The 22,552-nt window shown below is 42.1% G+C and overlaps 1 protein-coding gene across 5 annotated transcripts in view; it reads left to right on the top strand.

Annotated features, from left to right (window-relative positions):
• Nucleotides 1–22,552, top strand: part of STOX2 (storkhead box 2) — a 216,189-nt gene that overhangs the window by 174,229 nt on the left and 19,408 nt on the right. For 4 of the 5 annotated variants that reach the window (XM_014786240.2, XM_014786241.2, XM_087418337.1 and 1 more), the window contains one exon: nt 20,952–21,104. In XM_014786240.2, the coding sequence (XP_014641726.1) occupies nt 20,952–21,104 (153 nt within the window). Of the gene's footprint in view, nt 1–7,222; nt 7,564–20,951; nt 21,105–22,552 lie in introns of those variants that run through there. The other variant, XM_087418336.1, reaches the window with a different exon arrangement.

Here is a 22,552-nt window from a genome sequence, read left to right on the forward strand (position 1 = left end):
AGATGTAGTCGTTGCTTCTCAAATTGGGGGCATATTTGCCTCCAGGAACTGGGGTCTTACCCCGCAGTTTTATACAACCTCAAGATAAACGTGGACGGTCTTCCCAGAGGTCAGTTCACTTGTAAATTTTGGAAAGTACTGTTGATGGTGTTTAATGTAAACAGTGTTTTAAAATTTTTCTATTAAGACAAAAAACTATGTATTACAGAGTATAATACATAGCTTGCATGAATTTCAGGGAGACTTCAAAACAGAATCTTTTTTTTTTCCTGCATATCGAGGGCCTCTTTGGGTATACCATCACCATCCTTTGTGATGGAAAACACTAAGTAGAAATGTCTGAGATACACCCAGGTGTGTTTTAACCCAGAAGGTTAAACATGAATAGTTCACAAATCCAAATGCTATTGTAATAAGATTATAATGGGGAAGGGTAACATCTCATTTTTCCATGCTTTTCTGTAGTTTTCTTACCATTTAATATTAAAATATCAAATTTAGAATCTGTCTTTTTAACTGAAAACTCACAGGCTCTCAGTTTTTCTCACTTTACTTTCATCTTTTCCTCTCTTAGTCTTCTTTGGACATTGATTAGAAGAACCGAGGGCTGACAAAGAATCTGTGTCATAGTGTAGTATGGAAAATTGGATATCTGCCTACTTAATTCATAATATCTTATCCAAAGTGCATCTGGAGAAGTCTTAACAGTTTAATTTTCTTTTAATATGTTTTACAAGGCATTGCAGAGCACTGGAGAGGTGTCTGCACTGAGAATCAGATCTGGATGCTAGGTCTAGCTTTGCTACTCTTTGTAACCTTAGGCAAGTCATCTCCCCCATTTGGACCCTAGGATTATCTTCAGTCAAATGATAATGTACCAGATTTCTTTCAGTGTCTCCTCCAACTCTAAAATGCCATTGCTCTGTGTTCCTAATCCTGTGAGAATTGATCTGATCTAAAGACTTCTGAGAATTCTAGTAAGTAACATAGAAGAGCCATGTTCTTCACTTCGTGTTCGTATTGAGGCTCTCTAATACTTGTAGGGATACCAAGTGTATTTGTTCTTTAAATATTTAGTTTCTTAGCCTATACTATGTTGCATCTAATCCAACTTTAATTGAAATTTTTTCTTCCACCGTAACAAAAATGCACTTAACTCAGTAAACCCTGGGCTCTGAAGTCCTTGAAAACTTGGGAAACTTCTGTTTTCACTTTCATTGAATTTTTAATGTGTGCCTTTTTATCAGCTTTTGTGCAACAGGGAAAGTCTGATCTCTTATTGGTGCCCGGGGATTCTGTGTAGAGGATTTCTCCTCTTCCCTTTATTTCTCAATTTGAACTAATATTCTACCCTGGGAACTGCTCCAAATGTCAGACTATCACCATAGCACAGACAGTCTTTTGGATAGATTCTGGGCAAGTAGTGTTAGGTGTACATAACACTCCTAGAAATGCATTTCTGATAGTATCCTAATATTTCATGCTGGAAATTTTGGACAGTCTCTTTTTGAAACAGAAAAGTATCTCATATCCCTGCGCCTCTCTCTGTCCCCTGTTTAAGCATTCTTTGCGTCTTGTTCAGTCTCTCACAGTAGGCTCTTCCCTTGTCTCAATAATTATGTATCTTCTCTCTTTGGATGCGTCCTGTACCCTGGTACCAGAGTAACCTAAACTTTCAGCATCAGTAACATCACTCTCCTGTAAAAACCTTTAATGCCTTTCTCCTACAATTTCGTGTTCTTCAAAATCTTATCTCAGCCTGGCTGACTCTTTGGTTTTATCTTTACCAGTCCCCTTCATCTATCCTACCATGCTCGCCAAGCTAGACAGACCACCAGCCATTCTCCAAAACATCTTGTACTCTGATGCACATCATCTCTGTGCACACTGCTTCGCTGCCTGGAAAGACATCCCCAACTTTTCTCTTCCTCCCCCTTTACTTACGCATCTTTGGAGCCCACCTCAACAGCCGCTTTCTTCCTGAAGCACTGCCCCCTTCCCGCCATGCTTCCCTGCCATCTCTCTCGTATCAGAAATAACCATCTTTCTTTGCTCTCACGGTCCTCTTTCCCTCTTTGCCTTGAATGACTCAGAAGTTGATGCAAAACTGTGAGAATGGATGCTGTAACTTCTTCATCTTTATTCTGACTTCAGCAACAAGCAGAGTGTCCTACACATTGTATTGCAGAAATGTTTATTGACTTGAATTACATTGAATTAGGGTAGATTTACTATAATATTGCTGCAGACTAGGATTTTTTTCTCTCCTGTTGGTACATTCTTGCACAGGGGAGAGAGTTTTGGCATCACAGACTTCTGCGTGGTGATGGGAGACAGAGAAGTCCCCGGGTGAAGCAACATCTGACCATTCTGTCAGCATACCTTCCCTCTGATGAGCTGCCAGAAGCTTCCAAATACTTGTTTTTGGAGAATGCAGGGTTCATGTCGGGATAACGCTTCTTAGGGAGGAGACTTACTGATAACTATAACAAATGCCAAGTGAAATTCATTGTGTATATAAGGTGGGTCATTTTCTTATCCGTTAAAGACTGTTCTTAATTTGATCTTGGGCCACTCTTACACCTCCAGTATGAACTCTCAGCCCCAGGCAGGCCCGCCTCATGTTTCCCCACCTCCCTCCCATCAGTACCCCCATACCTTGGTTCATTCTTCCTCTCTCCAGGGCATTCATTCATTCATTTATTCAGCACATATTTGTTTAGTGCCTACCATTGGCTAGGCTCTTTGCAGGAGTACATCTGTATACACAAAGCATGCAAAAATCCCTCTCCTTGTGGAGTTCACGTTCTAACTGATGGTATGCCCTTCCATATTCTAGGACAAGTTTGCCTTTTTCTCGAAGTCGTCCCAGACTGCTTCAGCCTGCGTTCTTTCTCCTGAATTCTTAGGGGCGCCTGTTACCTGTTCCTCCGTTTTGATAGATACTGTCTTGTATTCTCTGTGCTTTGTATGTGTGAATATCTTATCTCCTCAAGTGCATTATTAGCTTTTTGGGAGTTGAGACCATGTCATTTGCTCATGAAAAAGTTCGTGTACCAATGTACAGACCCTGCATTTTGTGCAATATCTTAAACATTTGCAATTAGGCACCCAATAGATGTTTTTAATTGATGTAAGGGTATTTATTGCTCTCTGCTTTATCGGGTACAGTAGCTCTAACACGGTGCTACATCATTAGTCATCAAAATGTTTTTTAAGATCTTGCGTGACTGTCATGATGTGGTGCTACTATTTAATATTTTGCCAAGGAACCAGTCAGGTGCCAAGCACAGCCTCTACCCACACCTTATCAACTGAGCCAGTCACCTCTGCAATGTTCTATATCATGTTTGTAAATCTTTACTGTCACACCAAAACTGTTATTAAAAGGAGCAGGAGACACCAGCAGGAGGAAGAGGACTGCTAATTAGGTCTGTAGTTGATTCTTGGGCTTCTCTTCTCTTTTCTCAGCCTTCTGAGTTGAGGCTGATGGGTGTCCATCATAAAACTCATCTTATTATTAATAGGACCGCAAATGCGCTTATGGTTATGAGTTTGGCTGGTCAATTACACTCCTTTGCATGGTCATTCAATAATAGTCTGTGGCTGGGGCCAGCCCCAGTGGCCTAGTGGTTAAGTTTGGCATGCTCCGCTTTGGCAGCCTGGGTTTGGTTCCCAGGCGTGGACCTACACTACTCATCTGTCAGTGGCCATGCCTGTGGCGGCGGCTCACATACAAGAGTAGCCTGTGGCTGAGGGTGGAGGGCTCTATCAGGGGTGGTAGAACTTGGCGAAAACTGCTACCTAAGGGACCCAGCTTGTGACCCTAACCTCTCTGGCCTCATGTGCTGACCAAATGAATTGGCTTCAATTTAAATTTAAAAATTGAGGTATAGCTGCTGGCCCTGTGGCGTAGTGGTTAAATTCGGTGTGCTCTGCTTCATGGCCTGGGTTCACGGGTTCAGATCCCAGGGGCGGACCTAGACCACTCATCAGCCATGCTGTGGCGGCGACCCACATACAAAATAGAGGAAGATTGGCACAGAAGTTAGCTCAGGGACAATCTTCCTCAACAACAACAAGAAAATAAATAAATAAATAAAAATAAACATTGAGGTATAGATTTTTTTCTTAATTTTGTTTCCAGTGGTTATTTTATTATAATAGTTGAGAGGCAGTATGTGTGGTGGTTAAAAGCACAGACTCTGGGGCTTCCTGCCCCAGGTTCAAATCCTGCCTGTGCCACTTACCAGCTGTGGGAGCTTGAGGAAGACAGTTAATCTCTTTTTTTTTAAATAACGCTGCTTACCTTATTGGGTCTTTGGAAAGTTTAGATGAGTTTCTGTAGATGGGCATAGTAGGCCCGTACATAGACAGAAACATACATGTTTGGATATTAGAAAATTGGAATATATTTTTAGTTGTAGTTTTCCGTCCCTTTTCTTTGAGTGTTTCTTTTTCTTTATCCACTTATTTAACCTTTTCTATATCATAGAGGAAACTTGAGTTTTTAGGTATCGAGAGGTGGTCCAATGACCTGGAACTTCCCCAAAGGCTCCTGAATTGCTGGGGCTAAAGATATCTCTATTTCGATCTTAATTTTTAATACATTTGTTATATAGTCATATCATTGCATTAAGGTGCAGGTGTTCATTAGGCATGCTTTCCGCCCTTCCAGCAATCAGACTCTGCCTGACAGGAACGGGCTAAGTTAGGTGGATTTGGGTGGCTTTATAACTAAAAACACAACCAAAGTCAAAGAGAGCTGAGTAAAGGTGAGCTGTCTTGGTGGGAGGCCCTGGTGCTGGACCACAGGCTCAGTCTATGGCATGGATGGGAACCTAGGTGGAGTATCGAATGAAACAGGAAATAATACACTGGAAAGGAAAATATAAGGCATATTTGACAAGGGTTTTTTTAAGTGCATAATTGAGAGCCAATTTAATAACAGTTAATGTGAAAAAGTTCTCTGGGAGTTGTCAGTGTGACAGTAGCCAAAAACCTACTGCAGTCTTAGACCACGTGAATATAGAATCCAGAACAAGGGAGGTGATTGGGCCATGGGGAGAACACAGCTAGAGTGAATGTGTTCAGTTCTTCATACATTTTAAGAGAGAAATTGAGATGCCAGAGCAGGAACAAAGGAAGGAAACCATGGGGGCAGAGCGTTTGATAAGTGTCAGGTGGTTGAAGGAGCTCACGAGGTTTTATTTATGAATGTTCAAATCAAATGTATCTGTCAATCAATAAATGAATACAGAGTGTGCATGCTTACTAAGTGTCGCAAACTGGGCAGCTGGAGAAGAGATGGTGTGGAACGCAGGGCCTGGATTACTGTTTGTAGATATTGGATGAGTTATCAGGCAGAAGAGGGTGATAAATTTGTTCAGCTTTCTGAGGGCAGAATGGGCATTGCTGTTTGAGGTTACGGGACTCAACCCGAAGAGGGAGGGCCTTCAGCAGAGGGTGTGCCCTGGCCTGGATGAGGCCGAGCTCTGGGGGAGGAGCTGCCTAAAGACAGGCTATTACATCACAGGAGTTATGAGAGGATATGATTCTGGTGGGGTTGTAGCCTGGGGACCCTTCTAACTCTGAGATTTGGAATAGTCTCACTGAGATTCATTCCATTTTTGTACCTCTCAGCTCTGGTTGCGCCCCACACTTTGTATTCATCATAGATTAGGTACTGTATTCAGGAGAATGTGAGAGAATTTGCTGTACAAACATCCTCTGCTGCTCAAATCTATTTAGTTTCTGAGCATGGGATAATTTATCTGTATCTATTTGGTTCCTGAGGGGAGATGGGGAGAGGTGTCTGCTTTGGTATTAGTTTGTTTGGGGGAGTTTGGGCAATATTATCACTAATACAACAGAATTCATTTCTTTCTTAATTATTCGTTTCCTCTCTGACTCCGTTTTTCTCTGGTTTTAACGTGATTGCTGACAGTCCTACATTCTTTCCTCTCTCCCAACTCCCACCGTCTTCCTCTCGACATGCCTATGTTATTTCTCTAAATAGAGACGAAGCGTTTTCTCTATGGTTCTGCTGAAATCAGTTCCTCTGTGCATCATCTGTGTGTCTGTGTGTGTGCGTAAATACAATATGTACATGAGTTATTCAGCACGGGGCTAATCGTGAGTGTGAGGTGGTACAAATAGTGCAGTGAACAGGACGTTTTTACAGACATGTAATTGATTCTTTTGCCTCACTGATCTTAGGTACAGAATTTTTTTTAAAAAAGGGGGCAGATGAAGCCGTGATAGAGAAAATCCTATGAATCATACCACTCTGTGCGATTTCAGTCGTGTCGTGAGCTCAGGAGAAGCTCACGCTGAGAACTAGTTCCTGACATAGTGACCTCATTCCCAACGCTGCCTCCCTCGGCAGCAGACGCTGCGCTGGCTCGCGGGCGGCGGGCTGCGCGGACTGCCTTTGCTGCAAGGCTGACGCCTGTGTGTCGGGGCTGATGAGACCCAGGCTTGCAAGGACTTGCAAGGCAACTGGAATTTATGACAAATAGCTCACTGCAGTTAAACTTTGATCCAGTGTACAGTAGAACCGCCTGTTACACACACAAGGCAGATTCGACCTTCATCACAATGAAAAGCCAGCCTTAAAAAAAAAAAAAAAATAAGAGAGAGAGAGAGAATGTGTCAGGTTTATAATTACAGACTGGTGAGTATATGACGCTAGATCCATTTTAATGTGTGTGTGGGTTTTGTTCTTCAAGCATCCGGAGGTAGGTGCCCTTTTTCCTGTTTTAATGATTAAAAAAGATGAGTCGGAGCTAATGCATGTGAGGGTACCTGGGCCCCTTGGAGAGGAGGGCGTGCCCCTTGCAGCCCTGGGCCCGGGATACATCCCCAGCCTGGAATCTCCGCACTACACAGACAAAGGAGCCTGCACAGACAACCAGAGGCTGTAGCTTTTCTTGGAGCGATGACTCATTTCAGTTCACAAAGGATTCTGGGCAGGGTAGTGAGAAGTCAGGTTGGCTGATCCGTCCCTATGACTTCACTTTGCGGAGAACCAGGGAGAAGAGGAGGGACACTGCAGATTCCCGAGGCACTGCAGTGGGGTGTGGGCTCCGTGCAAGTGGCTGTGATATATGGGATAGGCATGGGACAGGACGCCAGCTGTTCCGTGCACATAGGATAAAAGAATGGTAAAGAGGATTTTTTTTCCTAAAATCGGTACCAGCCAAGTACATTCACAAAGCCTTTTTAAGGTGCTTTTTGCCAGCTTTTGAACTGAACTTGTACCAGTATCTCAAGCCCTGAATTGTAAGAAGAGTTGAGAGTTCTGGAACTCATTTTTTTAAAGTAGATCTACAAAGGTAACGTACCAGATTCCTGTTGTGTTCCACGTGCCCTCAGGAGCCAGTCTGAAATGCTCATTTAGGATATTATTACTCGGAAGTTCACTCTTTCTTCTTATTCCAGATTCTAGGACGTCCGTTTCTGTTACTGGCTCCTTCTTGTGCCTGGAGGCAACCCCCTAGCATGCGCCAGGCTTTAGTGTCAAAGCTACCCGGGGGATGGAGCCAGTCCAGAAAGGGTCAGGTAGGTCTCCCCTGCTTTTCTTACAAGAGTTGTTGTGTGCAAAGAAGTATGGTAAATGTCTGCCACCCCTTCCATAAGGGTGCACTGTCCTCTGAAAAGTGGTCTTGCTATTATAAGCCCCCGCAGCCTCAATCTTAGGCAGTCGAAGGGCCCCATGTGGGCTGCCCACCAGATGTGACCTCGCCAGTAGGATTCATCCCAGTGTCACATCAGAACTGAAAAGTCAGGCAGCTGTAGGATTTGAGAATAGGAAATAATTAAACTGCTTCAGATTTCCATCAGCTGTAATATCTCTTTCACTCCTCTGATGGAGGCATTTAGTAAATATTACTTGAGGTTTTTTCTCCTCGATTAAGATAGTCCCTGAAATTTGGTGTGTTATTTGGCCTGTTAACCTACACGCCATACACTAAGATCCAAGCAAGCCTGATTTATGTGCTCAGGGACTGTTTCCAACACTAACACCATAGTGAGGTTGCTATTAACTACTAAGGAAGTAAGCAGATTTCATCACAGTCTGCTTTAGGATTCAGGCTATTACAGAGCTGTTTTCTTACAACATCCATGGGCTTTTCACACAAAAGCTTTTTTTTTTTTTTTTTAAATAGTGAGAAGGTAAAATGTGGTCCTCAAAACACGTGACATGTTACATTTCCAAAGTGAAACTTGGCAAATTTGAAAGCATGGTTTTACTGCCTCATCAAGTTCATAGTTTTAGCACTTTTTTATGAAGATATTTCTGAGAGTGTTAAATCCCTTATGTAATTTGTAATAATAATTAGAACATTTTAAAATCATGCAAGACTATATATTGGATAGGCGCCTTGAACATCTCTTCTCTCTTTGCTCTCATATCCATCCCATAGCTCACCCTTTCATGGAAGGAAAGAGCATGTTGCCTGCCTTCATTGTCAAAGATGTCTCTTCTCCGTGCACAGCACTTTGCATCTTCAAAGCGGAGTTGAAGATGTTAAAGGATGTTTGGTCAGGAAAAACACAAGCACAGTATGTTGAGAATATAATTATATAACGTCCCCATACTCATCAGTTCTACTCATGCATAAAGACCCTATTCAAAGTCTCCCTCCCACATAAAGCTTTCGCTGATTGCTCCCAACAGGAGGTTGTTTCTTAGTCCTATTATAGAATCAATTTCTCTCTCTCTGTCTCGATAGATAGGTAGATAGATAGATAGAAAGATAGAGAGATAACAGATAGATATAATTATATATTAATAAATTCCTAATATAGAATTAATTTGCTAGTCATTTATGTATTTTTCTTGTTGTATCTCTTCTAAGGGTGTTTTAAACAGTAATTTGAATATGTTATCATTGCTTATATTTTCGAACATTTATATCATGTTTCCCCACCTAAATTGTAAACTCACTGAAGGCAGAGATCAAGATTTATGCCTTTTTCTACCATTCACATCTCCTAGCAGTTCCTTAATCCTTAATTAAGTTCCATAATCAACTTAATAGTTGATTAAGAAGAGAGGCAGTTAAAAAAAGTGTTGATTTGTCAGAGAGGGTGAGAATGTTTTGTTCATTTTAAGAATCTTCCTGGGGTAGATTCATGCTAGGGTAGACCTCAGGAGTTATGCATGTAACTCTAGAAATGATGGTTGTTCTTACCTTGAGATATGGTTACAGTCAGTGCCTTACACTGCTTGTAAAGGATTGTTGTTATTCAGAACGAATGTGAAGGTGAGGCCCTTAAGTATGGACATTTATTGTAGTTTACTTGACTAGGAAGAATAATATTATTGGACAAGCTATCCTTAAGTAAGGATTATGCTAAATTTGGAAAGTTTGTGTGAAAGTCACTTTTTTGAATCCTACAGGATGTTTTCCCTAGAGGAGATAACCACAATGGCTATTAGCATCCCAGGTTCCATCAGAAATTACTTATCTCCTAGTGTCCCTGATCTTTAGTACTAAGAGTACTCACTTAAGTGCTGAGTTTCCTTTCCCTTTCTTAGATAAAAGATTGGCCCAGCCCAAATTTTGAAATAGGCCACCTTTCCTTGACAACCTTGTAATTCTCTGTCCCTACTATTTCCCATCTTCTGGTGCCCTTCTTTCTCCAAAATCCTTATGGTAATATATGTTTCCCATTTGCCTTCAGACCATTCCCTCCTAGCCTAGTAATACATCCCAAATGCTATATGTTCTATCTATCTTAACTTTTCTGCCTCCCAGTCAACATAGTCCATTCCCTCAGTGCACGTGCTCACAGGTAAGAGTCAAGAGGTGAGCAATCCGATTAAACTAATTCATACTAGTATAAGAAAGACCATTGCCCTCGTAGCGTTCTCACAGATGTCTCAGTTTTTTTAAAAAAAAAGCTTCTTTTTAGGACCAAATGATTTTCCTGTTGGTAGGATTCAAACACCGTAAAAGAGTAAATTGAATAAATTTAATAATTTTATTTATTTATTTTTTCCCCCAAAGCCCCAGTAGATAGTTGTATGTCATAGCTGCACATCCTTCTAGTTGCTGTATGTGGGACTCGGCCTCAGCATGGCCGGAGAAGTGGTGCGTCGGTGCGCGCCCAGGATCCGAACCCGGGCCGCCAGCAGCGGAGCGCGCACACTTAACCGCTAAGCCACGGGGCCGGCCCTAAATTGAATAAATTTAGATAGGCTTGGGGAAGATAATTTTAATACTAACTACTATTTATTAAATATTTATTAGGTCTCAGGGACAGTGTAAGCACCCGACGTCCATTATCACATTTCATCCCCTTGGTAACTCAACATCACTGTGCACACTTTACAAAGGGAAAAAATGAGACTCAAAAAATTAAATAATTTGCCACAGTTCACACAACCAATGAGCAGCAGAACTGGGCTGTGAACCTGAAGTTTTGACTATGAAGCCCATGGTCTCTCCTGCTGTCTTGTAATGCCCAAGTTTGGAGAGAAGGCTACTGCTTGATCCATTGAGTTGGGAGTTTTCTCTGTGTGTCTGTTTTGGTCCTCTGTACTCTTTCATCCCTCTAAATTCTTACATGGTTCTTTTGTAACAGCCTCCATGGCAGTTGGAAGGGGGTTGATAGGGTGTTCAGTTGTTGGGGAGTCACAGCAGTTGTTCAGTATAATTTTATTGTAATTTGGGAACTGTCAGCTTATACACATTTGAACTGTATTTAATGAGGCCTTCTTGTTCTATTACAATTGTATTCTGCAGTAGTCAGTTACAGTGTAGTTATGATACTACATTAATGAAGCAAAGAAGACAAAGGTTGGGCCAGCCCTGGTGGCCTAGTAGTGAAGTTTGGCGTGCTCCACTTCAGTAGCCTGGGTTCAGTTCCCAGGTGTGGACCTACACCACTCGCCTGTCAGTGGCTATGCTGTGGTGGTGGCTCACATACAAAAAGAGGAAGATTGGCAGCAGATATTAGCTCAGGGCAAATCTTCCTCAGCAAAAAAAAAAAAAAAAAAAAAAAAGAATACAAAGGTTTAAAAACAGTTACGGTGATTCTCACTTATAAAGAGTGGAAGACAATGACCCAGGAGATTTTAAACTGATTTATTAAACTATGGTTGAGAAATATCATCAATGGAAATTGGAGCATCTACTATATCTCTGGTCTTAGTCTAGGTTCTGATATAGAATAGAGATGAAAGAGAAGTATGTGATGGCTTAAAACAGGAATTTAGAATCTATTCTACATGATGCACTTTTTTTTTTTTTTTGCTGAGGAAGACTGGCCCTGAGCTAACATCTGTTGCCAATCTTCCTCTTTTTTTGCATGAGGAAGATTAGCCCTGAGCTAACATCCATGCCAATCTTCCTCTATTTTATATGTGTGTCGCTGCCACAGCATGGCTGACGAGTGCTGTAGGTCCGCACCCGAGATCCAAACCTGCAAACCAGGGCTGCCGAAGCGGAGTGTGCTGAACTTGAACCACTACACCATGGGCTGGCCCCATGATACACTTTTAATAAAGAACAGGAAAACACTATATTACATAGGAACTCTTGTTAGCCAGGTGCCTTACAGAATTGCATGACATCTGAGAGATCTTATTAATTGCTGTCAACTAGAACTGGTATTTCATCATGATTTTATCTCTGGTGGTAAATAGCTTTAACTTAACCCTGGATGAGGGACTGGGGAGCAAAGTGGCAGCTGGTGATGGAAAACATCTTGGCAGTTAGCAGGGTCTTGCCTTGCCTTGTCTATATGTGTAGTACCTATTTATTCAACAAACATTTGAGTGCCTGCTGTGTGACTAGCACTCTGTTAGGTTTTATTCCATAGTGCCTAAAACACACCATACTTGGGTTATAGTGTGGAGGCTTAGCAAAGGTTTGAATTACTGAAACATAATTGGCCTGATGGCTCATATTTCCATCTTAATTTTTCAGCTACAAATTCATCGTAATAGCAGAATGGTCCAAAAGTGTCCGATGTTTATGATTAGAAAAGATGTATTTATCCGTGGTGGTGGTGAAGAGGGCTCCCCAGCTAAGGAGCCCTCAGCCATCGCTGGCCGTTGATTGTGCTTCTCTACCTGCTTCTCCCCCTCCCTGGCTTGTCTAGCTCTGCTTATCCTATGACAATTTAAATCAGTCATCAAATCTCGGTAACAGGAGCAGTGGCTAATAGGACTAATGAAAGCTTGTAGGCTGGGGAAGATGATGGATTACTTCTGTAAAGCAATGAGCCGATTGATTCGTCATGTCGTTAGCCACATCTCTCTATGTTAGATAGACTGAGAAGCAGAAAGATTCAGGTGATGTGGTGGACATTGACCCATTTCTCTTTTTTGTGCCTTATGCCACCATGACTGCTCTTAACTCGACTCTTGTTAGAAGTTTCTCAGTAACTCACAGCTAATGGACACCATTAACTTGAGTATTATTAATGGGAGCTTCTTATTTACATTCTCTTTTGAATTAAAACAGTTTATTCATATCATAGCTTAGGAATTGGACTTTCTTTAAGAGATCCTTCAAGTGTTGAAATAAAGCACTAGGAAAACTTAGAAAAGCTGTTGTAGAATTTCTAAATGTTCTAAAATTTCTTTTTTTTTTTTTTTGTGAGGAAGATTAGCCCTGAGCTAACATCCAATGCCAATCCTCCTCTTTTTGCTGAGGAAGATTGGCCCTGGGCTAACATCCGTGCCCATCTTCCTCTACTTTATATGGGACGCCACCACAGCATGGCTTGACAAGCGGTGCGTCAGTGCGCGCCCGGGATCCGAACCTGCAAACCCCGGGCCGCCAAAGCAGAGCGCGTGCACTTACCCGCTGCGCCACTGGGCCGTCCCCTAAAATTTCTTTTTTTTATGTCAACTTTCCTTCCATCAACTGTTGCAATGAGGACTCAGCCTGAAATTTCTGAAATCATGGCATTTAAACCAAACATACAGTAAACTGGTAAAGTGCCTTTTTCAATGCCAGTTTTGTTTTAAATTTCAAATAGAAACATTTGAAAGTCAAGTATAATAATTTGGTTTCAAAGGAAAGCTGCTTAGAATGTAGCGGCATATGGGTTCATGGGAGCTGTATGCTGTGCCCCCTTGTAAGGGTGTTGTGGTCCGCAAGAGAGTGTGTAAGCAGTGAATATGTGTTTTTCTAGAACAGCTTTTCAAAGAATATTGTAGTAGACCATCTGTAAAAAAACCAAACAACATTTATACCTAAAACATTTATACATAAAATTGGGGTTAATAAATTGAACTAAATTGTGAAACACAAGATTTGTCTGATACTCTGCATCAGAGAAGTTGTTCTCTTCACCCCAGAGAGCTTAGATTTCCGCAGACCCAAGGGTATTTAAGATAAAACTTGGCACATTTAGTACTTTTATGAATAGTTTGTTGAAAGGAATAGAGTTGTGTTGTCGCTGTGCCCACTGCACATTTTACAGGCACATTTGGCCATTTTTATGAGTCACAGTATCTCCCGCATGTGGTAATTTTATTGGCATCTATAATTTTAACTTTAGTGTTAATTTTGGCAGGACAGAGAACAAAAACAGACACACTTGAGTCCTGAGGAGCAAAGCTGAGCAAGACTTGGAATTGGAAAGGGTAATTATGAAGCCTTTATTACAAAGGAAAAAAATTAACAGCCAAGATATTTCGCTCTTCTTTTTAAAATTAAAGCCTACTTTTCAGATTGGATGAGCATTGAAATAGTGTCTCAAGCAAGATGGAAATAGAGCCAGACACAAGTGCTATATTATGCTTTTATGCCAGAAGTTCTGCTGCATTAATATGGAATCATAGAATTTTAGAGCCTGAAGGAATCTCTGAAATCATTTCATCCAAACTCTCATTTTACAGATGAGGAAACATATGCAGAGTGGTAACTGTATTTTGTTATAAGCGACTGGGCAGTTATCAAAATATCTCCTGAATGCCTTTTTATATTGGGAATTTCCTAACTATAAATTAGTACAGTTTCAGAACTGCATTTGTAAGCAGAGTGCTTGGTTCATGAACTTTAGGGTCAAAGGTAACTCTTCAATCCAGAGTACGGATTAAATTGACATTTACAATGAAAAGTAGTAGTTAAAAATAAAGAAGAAAACAGGATAATTGAAATGGGTTGCTGGTGCTTGAAAAACATATGGATTACTTAAAGAAGACTAAAATAGAAGATAGACTTTGGGGTACTTTCAGGATGGTTGTTTATTATGATGTGGTTCATCTGGAAAAATTACAGCTTTCCTTTTCTTATACGGTTGTATGAAGATGAATACTTTAAGATGAAAGGAAATAGATTTATGTTTGCGTTTCTAGTAGGTATCTTTTGGAAAGCTATGGATATCATCTGGGAAGGGATGAATGTAAGTTGTCGGGAAAGTCACGTCTTCTCAGGAGGTATGTTGTCTTCCCTCATGTGCCAAGGTTGGGGAGTACAGAGAACTGAAATTAATGACTGGAAAAAACAAAAGAAAATGGTGTTCATAAAGGACAGAGCTTTATGACAGTACGTGTTTTTTTTGGTCCGCAAATAGAACCAAGATAGGAACAATTTTGGAACTCGAGTGCCTAAAGGTATTGGATATATAATAGGCGCTCAATGATATTTCTTGAAAGGATGAATTATGTGAGAGAGAGGTTTTTGAAATAATTCCAACTAAAGTAACTGGCCAAAAGTTGGAAGGGAAAATAGAGGTGTTTAAATAGTAAAAATGTATGTTCACGATAAAGATATTTCTGAGGTGGAAGTCACTAGCTATAGGCAATAAAAGATAGAGACAGTCGCCATATGCATGATTTCTGCCAGTTGTCACAGACCCTCCCCGTCAATTGCCTGGGCGATTGTCATAGTCACCAGTTTGTTCTCCATAGTTCACAAGAGTGATTTTCTACCATAAATATGTCATATAATTACTTTGTTAAACACGTGTAGTGGTTCTCCATCAGCATCAAGAATGAGGTCTAAGCCTTCTGGTCAACCAAGACCTGGCTCTTCTCTCCCCATCTCGCCACCAGCCTGCTCAAGCTGTGCCAAAAGACGCCCAGCTCCCAGGCTTGGCATGCTGCTCCATGCTCCGCGCATGCTCTCTCCCGCCTCCGGTGCCCAGTCTCCATCCTCCACTCCCCTCATCACCGCCAGGCCAATTTGTCTTTGTTCTCATGCTTCTCAGTTGACGAGTGTACTTAAATGAAAGCAATGTCCCAATGTTCACGGAGCTGTTTTAAATCTAATGTTGAATGCTCTTAAAATCAAAGTGTAGGGGCCAGCCCCGGGGGCGCAAGTGGTTAAGTGCGCGCGCTCCACTGGGGGGCCTGGGGTTCCCCAGTCCAGATCCTGAGGGTTGGGATCCCGGGCGTGCACCGTGGCACCACTTGGCAAACCATGCTGTGGGGGCGTCCCATATAAAGTGGAGGAAGATGGGCGTGGATGTTAGCCCAGGGCCAGTCTTCCTCAGCAAAAAAAGAGGAGGATTGGCAGATGTTAGCTCAGGGCTGATCTTCCTCTCACACACACACAAAAATCAAAGTTTACTTACAATTGTAATATTTTCATGTCTTCTCACATTTTACATTCACTTAGAAATTTATTGAACGCTTACTCTTTCCAAGGCCCTGTGCTTGGTTTTAGCTGAATTATCCTAGATTTGACAAGTTTTCCCTGAGGACTGTACTTATATGGATGTTTGTAAGAAAATAAAGCTGAAATAAAACCTATTTACCCCTTTTTGTAGAACAATAGGACACAGAATTATAGTGGTTTAGAAAGAATTTGTTAGCCCACAAAGTAGCTATGAGCTTTTAGATGAATTGTTTTTATGAATGTGTTCAGACCTAATTTTGACAATAGAGAACTCCATCCTATAAATTATAGAAAAGTTACAATTCATAGTTTATGCAAAATGTGATAGTTTCTGTAGATTATGGTGACCAACAATACTTTAACAGTATTTGTATTCCCTTGTTTTCTTCTTTGACCATAAATGTGGTCCACTTGGAAGAATTCTCTAGAAGCATATTTTAAGAATGACTAGCTGTCTCGTTAAACAAGTCTGATATGAGATCCACAGAAAATCATGGTAAACTTGAATAGTGTGTTGTGTGGTTTTGAGTGATCCCTATGATTCCTTTAATATAGATCTTAAATGCATGTCCTGAACCCCACTTAATATATAATTATTTTTCTATGGTAACTGCTGTATTTTGGGGGACTGTTGTTCATGAAATTAATAAGGGAGAGTCTTAGAAATTGTATGGTTAAGTATATTTGATCTCATTAAATTTTTTGTTTTGTAATTATTTAGCAAAATTTATGAATAAAATCACAATCCTTTAAATATCCTGGATTATAATGTTATAAATGGATATTCATTCGTTCAACAAACATTTATTGGGTGTCTGTTGTGAGCTGTGCTTTATTCTAGGCACTGGGAATGTAGTGGGAACGTGGCGTTCATGTTTCCTTCTGTCATGGAGCTTATGTTATAGTGGGTGAGACAGACAATAAACCAGTACACACAAATATACATGTACTTTCATAGAGTGAAGACAGTAACTTGGTAAGAATCTAGTACCAATTCCAATGTGTATGGGGTTTTCCATACTACCAAGCAATTCTTCAACATCAGCTGGGTGTCCTACATTTCACCTCAATTCAGACACTATTTATCTGGAGACAGTATCATATCCCACAGATTAAGGGCTCAGTCCTGCCCACCCCCCATCTTCAGATGACGATCGCAAGCCCAGATTGTAACCAACTGGCTATAGATCGGAGGTTCCTATGACCCACTCCTTGAGTTCAGTTTGCTAGAGTGGCTCACAGAGCTCAGAGAAACATTTTACGTACTAGAGTGCAGGTATATTATAAAAGGATACAACTCAGGAAGAGCCAGATGGAAGAGAGATGTATAGGGCAAAGTATGGAGAAAATGTGCAGCGCTTCCATGCCCTCTCCAGGCGCACCACTCTCCCCGAAATCTCCATGTGTTCACCAACTCAGAAGCTCTCTGAACCCAGTCCTTTGGTTTTTTATGGAGACTTCATTACATGGGCATGAGTGATTAAGTCATTGGCCATTGGCTATTGATTCAACCTCCACCCCACCCCCCTCCCCAGAGATCAGAGGGGTGGGCTTGAAAGTTCCAACCCTCAAATCACACAATTGGTTCTCCTGGGCAACCAGACCCATCCTTAGATGCAGTCCAAAAGTCACCTCATTAACATAATGGAAAACACCTTTGTCACTCTCATCACTTAGGAAATTCCAAGGGTTTTAGGACCTCTGAGCCAGAAATGAGGATGAAGACCAAATATATATTTCTTATTATAAATCACAATATCCCACTTGGGTAACATGAAAGAGAGGGCCCTGTGGCATTGGAACAGCATTAGTTCTGGTGGTCAGGGTAGGGCCTCCTGAGGAGCCTCCATTTAAATTGAGACCCAAAGGAGGAGAAAAAGCCAGTCCAGCTAATGTCTACATAAGGAGCACCCCAGACAGGGGCTCAACAAATGCAAAAGCCCTGAGTTGAGAAAAAGCTTGGTGTGTTCAAAGAACAGAAATGGTTGTGAGCGTGGAGTAGGGAGGAGGTGGGAGTGGTAGGAGATGGTCCTGGAGGCGGGTGGACAGGCTCAGACTGGTGAGGAGTTCCCATGTCCTTCTAGGGGCAGTAGGCAGTCACTGTAGGATTTTATGCAGGCAAGTGGCATGTTTTATGTTTTTGTAAGAAGACCTGGCTGCTCTGTGGGGAAGAGAGTATCAGGCAGGAGGGAAACCTGAGAGTCATCAAGCTGTTGTAATGGGCCAGGTGAGAGGTGATGGTGGTTTGGAGTAGGGGTAGCACTAGAAATGGAGTGGGGGTAAGAGATCCAGGAAGCATTTGGGCCTAGAGTAGCCAAAATTGCCGATGGGGCTGGGGACGGGAAGAGAGTGAAAAATAATTTATCTTAGCGCCATCTAAAAACGAGATGACGTGGAGATAGTCACTTAAAGCATCCAAATTCCATTTCTTTCTATATCCTGAGTTAAAAGTTATTGCACATATTCATTATTATAGTGAAATGGAGTTTTTTCAAAGCAAATGCAATTCAGACACGCTTAAAGCATGCTGCCTGTTCAAGTTGGCTGCAATGAATGAAAAGAAATTAACTTAGAAGATGGCAGCAGCTAAAAGCATAAGGACAAGCATGACCTAAGTCGTTAATTTTGCAAATAGTCGTTTCTTTTTTACAGAGAGCTCAGGTTTCCTCTTGTAACCTGTACAAAATCGGAAAATAGACCTGCGTTTTTTTAAAAATCGCATTTAGTATTTTTGTATCTTTAGTCTTCTGAGAAGTCCTTAATTATGATAGGTAAATTTCAGGTGTTAAATTATGATAGGCAAATTTTGGGTGTACCTTCCAAATGGTACACAAGTCCAAAGGTACCAGAACATGCTTTGATCTCCCCCTTTGCCAGCTGATCTCATCTTCCTTGTCATCCTACTTATGAAATCATTCCAGGTGACTTTGAGGTCCACATGGCTAACCTAGCAGCCCATCCAGAAACCTGGCCTCAGTGCCCCTCATCGTCTTCTGTAGAAGGTAGAGGGAGAGAAAAGGAGTCACAGAAGAAGTCTTAGAGTGGCTGTGGCTGAGCTACAGGGCCCACTGTGGGGAGGGGAGAGTTGAACAGGTATAGCTGCAAAGTCCCACCTCTACTGCATCTCGCCACCATCAACCAGTTCATCTTTTACACGTTAGTCTTTAGAATAAGATTCTATTTGAATTAAGGGTACAACAGTGTTTTAAAGACTTAAATACACTGTTCTAGGCAGTAGCAAACTTGCCCACTGAGATGGTCCCAGCCCACAAAATTCTGTCATTTTTGGGTCCCCAGTATGAATTGAGCTTCACCAGCCAGTGAGTGAAACTCGTCCCCAATAACAACCCGAAATTCCATGTTCTAGCTTCCATCCACTTCTACACCACCAAATATTTGCAAGAATCTCTGAGGGCTTCTCTTTATGATACTTATATCTCACAGGCGCCAGATGTTTGTGGGTTCTCAATTAGGTCAGTTCCTGGTTTCTGCTGATTTTTATCTCTGTCGGCCTGGCCATTGGGTAAATGTCTTATTCTTCTCATACCCATCTTGCAGAGAATAGAGTCACAGCAGAGGTGATTGGAGCCCTGAGTGATGCAGGAGAGAGGGAACATTGAACTGAGCTAGGCTTGGGGAGGGGGAGGCCAGGCTTCAACCTTTGGCACTGGGGTCTGGCTGCTTTGTCTGGTGCACCTGTTAGACTTACCCGCTCATCTGGTGGTTTTCATTCCCAGGACCCCATTGCCTGGTTTCATCCATCAAACCATTTCCCATCCAGTCCATCAAAGCAGGGTTCAAGTTCTTTCCCATAGGGCCTCTGGACTCCCATCAAACCAGGCGTTGTGGTTGGGCACAGATCTAAGTGCCCTGACAGGGAGGAGGCTGGTCCACCCCAGAGCACCCAGACACCCTCCAGGGAGGGTGCTGCTTAATGCCACAGGCTGACCCGAGTCTCAGTTCTGGCCAACCATAGAGCTTATTACAAGAGAGAAATCATGCTTAGAAAACAAGAAAGGAGAGATTATATAAGTACATGTGGGAAATGAGCTTAGAAGCTCACAGATATTCTACTCTGCTGATAATTTTCACTCTTTTTCTGTAGGGCCTTTCTTCAAGTGAAATATTACAGAACCCCAAAGTATGACACAGGTGCCACTCAGGTGTCAGGAGCGGGCTTTCCTGCTCTCCCAGCCTCTCCCTCTGCGGGGCACCCTTGCCCCAGAAATCTGTCCAGGGAATTCCAGGAATCCTTGGACAGAACTTGGCACACTGTGACGTAAAGATTGCAGAAATTAAGACAGATATTTGTATTGTATATTGACACCTCAAGAGCCACTGTCTGTCTGCAGCCTCTCCTGCCTCCACTGGCTCTTTTAGATGCAAATGTGTGCAGGAGGCCACAGCCCCTGTGCATGGTAACCTACCCTCTTCTGCTCCCTCCAGTCCATCCGTGGCCACCAGAGTCATCACTCTGAGATTCACATCTGACTTTGTCATTCCTTAAATTCCTTCTGTGGCTCACTGTCCCTCACAGGATGAAGGCATTGGGCGCTCAGCTCTTTCCTCATGGCTATCCCTACATACCTACCCCTTCTTTACTACTTCCCAGAAAACACCTCCTTGTAGGTCCTACCACCCCATAACGCCTCCCAGCCACCAGGCACACGCCTACTTCAGCGCTGGATTCGGGCTGCGCGTCCCCAGCAAAACCTTCTCTCACTCGCTGCTTCTAAGCCCCACCCTCAACCCCGGGAGGTGTCCACTGCCCTCTCCTCTCTGCTCCGGAGTTGGTGTTCAGCCTTCTCTGGTCCACTGTGAACTTTGGTCTACTTGTCTGTCTCCTCCACTTCAATAGAAACTCCTTGAGGGCAGAGATTTTTTGGGGAGGGGGGCTTATTCACTTCCTTTCTCCAGATCCCAAGCCCCCAGCAGATGCCTGACATGGAAAAGGCACTCAACATTTGAATGAATGAATCCTCAAGTTACCACAAATGCATTTGTCTAGATGTGAATGGCAGTTATGAAATAATTCAGCTCCAAGTTAATGAAAACAGAGATCGTTTTTAAAAGCCTTGTTCTTGCAAGCCTTTCAGTAGTAAGTCCATTTAAATGAGATCTCAGGTTTTAAAGGCAAGTTTTGTTTGTCAAGGCAGTTGGAGCTTCCACTGTTCTGTGGAAATCTTTCCATCTGAGTGGAATTGGCTCTGGCTATAACAAATGTGAGTGTTCAGAGTGGATTGTATTCATAACATGGGGAATAGATGAGAGTCATGGGAGGGGTGTATGTGTGAAGGTGTGTGTGTGACAAATGGCTGGGTCTTTTAATGAACCACTTACTTGAAAATTGTCTTTCCACAGGTGATGTATCACCAATCAGTATGTCTCCCATCAGTCAATCTCAGTTTATTCCACTCGGGGAAATCCTTTGCTTGGCCATCTCAGCAATGAACTCGGCAAGAAAGCCTGTCACCCAGGAAGCACTGATGGAGCACCTAACCACGTGTTTCCCAGGTAACAGGAAAAGAATGTAGCAGTTTCTAAATGGGTGCGTGCTCTGGCTGTGCTGGACTTCAAATGGGCAGTTCCTCCCATGTTTAAATATCATAGGAAAAAATTCTTTGCCAAAACTGACCAGAAACTTTTCTTAGTTCTGTAAGGAAAAGTCAAGGCATCTGTGTTACTTCCAAAACATTTGCCTTCTTCGGCTCTAATACTTCTTTAATTGGCACTGAGAAAAAGAAATTAAATCAGAATCCAGGAAGAATTCTGGCAAAAACGACCAGGATTTCATTCAATCTTTGCCACACAACCTTCTGTAAATACATGAACATCATGATTCACGGACGCAAGTCAGAAAGAACTGAAAATTTTAGTCCTGAGGGATTAAACTACAGACAGAGTAATGTCAAAAATAAACAGGTCTTGGGGCTGGCCTGGGGGTGTAGTGGTTAAGTTCACACACTCCACTTCGGCAGCCTGGAGTTTGCAGGTTTGGATCCCGGGCGCTGACCTATGCACCGCTCATCAAGCCATGCTGTGGTGGCGTCCCACATACAAAATAGAGGAAGATGGGCACAGATGTTAGCTTAGGGACAATCTTCTTCAAGAAGAATAAATAAATAATAATAATAATTAAAAAATAATAAACAAGTCTTGCGTGCTTATGTCATGGCCTGATGAGTTTTAAGAATATGATATTTGATAAATTAGTTAAGATCTCATTTTAAAGGAAAAAAAAATAAAATGTTTCCTTTTCTCTTAAATATAATGAAAAGAAGACAATAGCCCAGATGCTCTATGAATGGCATTTGATGCCTCCAGTGCTAGAAGGTGTTAGGAATGGTGATAAGCTAAAGAATGCATGCCCCATCTCAAGAGAGGCAGCCCACTGCTCAGGTCTGATTTTTCCTCCCTCCTCCCCCCCAAAAATATAGAACTCGGCCAGAGCTGCCAAATCTTCTAATTTTTCAAGAGAATCTAGAAATTCAGTTTTATGTGAAATCTCTAAATTTCCTTAAATACTGGCAGTTGTGTGTGTTCGTGTTTGTGGGTATGTACATTTTAACGTGTGTGTGCCAATGACACACAAGTCAAATAAAACACATTATTGGGCCACCAGTTTGCCAACTTGGTTTGGAGTCAACCTATACCTAGATTGAACTAGAGCTTACATTAAAAACGAACGCTTGACATATTTTTCATTCACCCTAGAAGAGACCTCAGAAAATATAAGCTGTTGGGTGTATCAGTTAGCTTTTGCTACGGAAATGCTGGGCAACAATTGCAGAACATCGGTGGCATACAACAATAAACATTTATTTAGCTCATGTGTCTGTGGGTTCTCCAGGAGTCAGCTGATCCAGACTGGAACTAGCCAGGTGACTCTGCTCCACCTGTACCCCATCCTCTTTGGAAAAAGGGACAAGCAGAGGCCTACGCTGCTCTTTAGGATGGTAGAG

This window comes from Ceratotherium simum, chromosome 28 (genome assembly GCF_057802395.1).
Source record: "Ceratotherium simum simum isolate JZ-2026a chromosome 28, ASM5780239v1, whole genome shotgun sequence".
Lineage (NCBI taxonomy): Eukaryota > Metazoa > Chordata > Mammalia > Perissodactyla > Rhinocerotidae > Ceratotherium > Ceratotherium simum.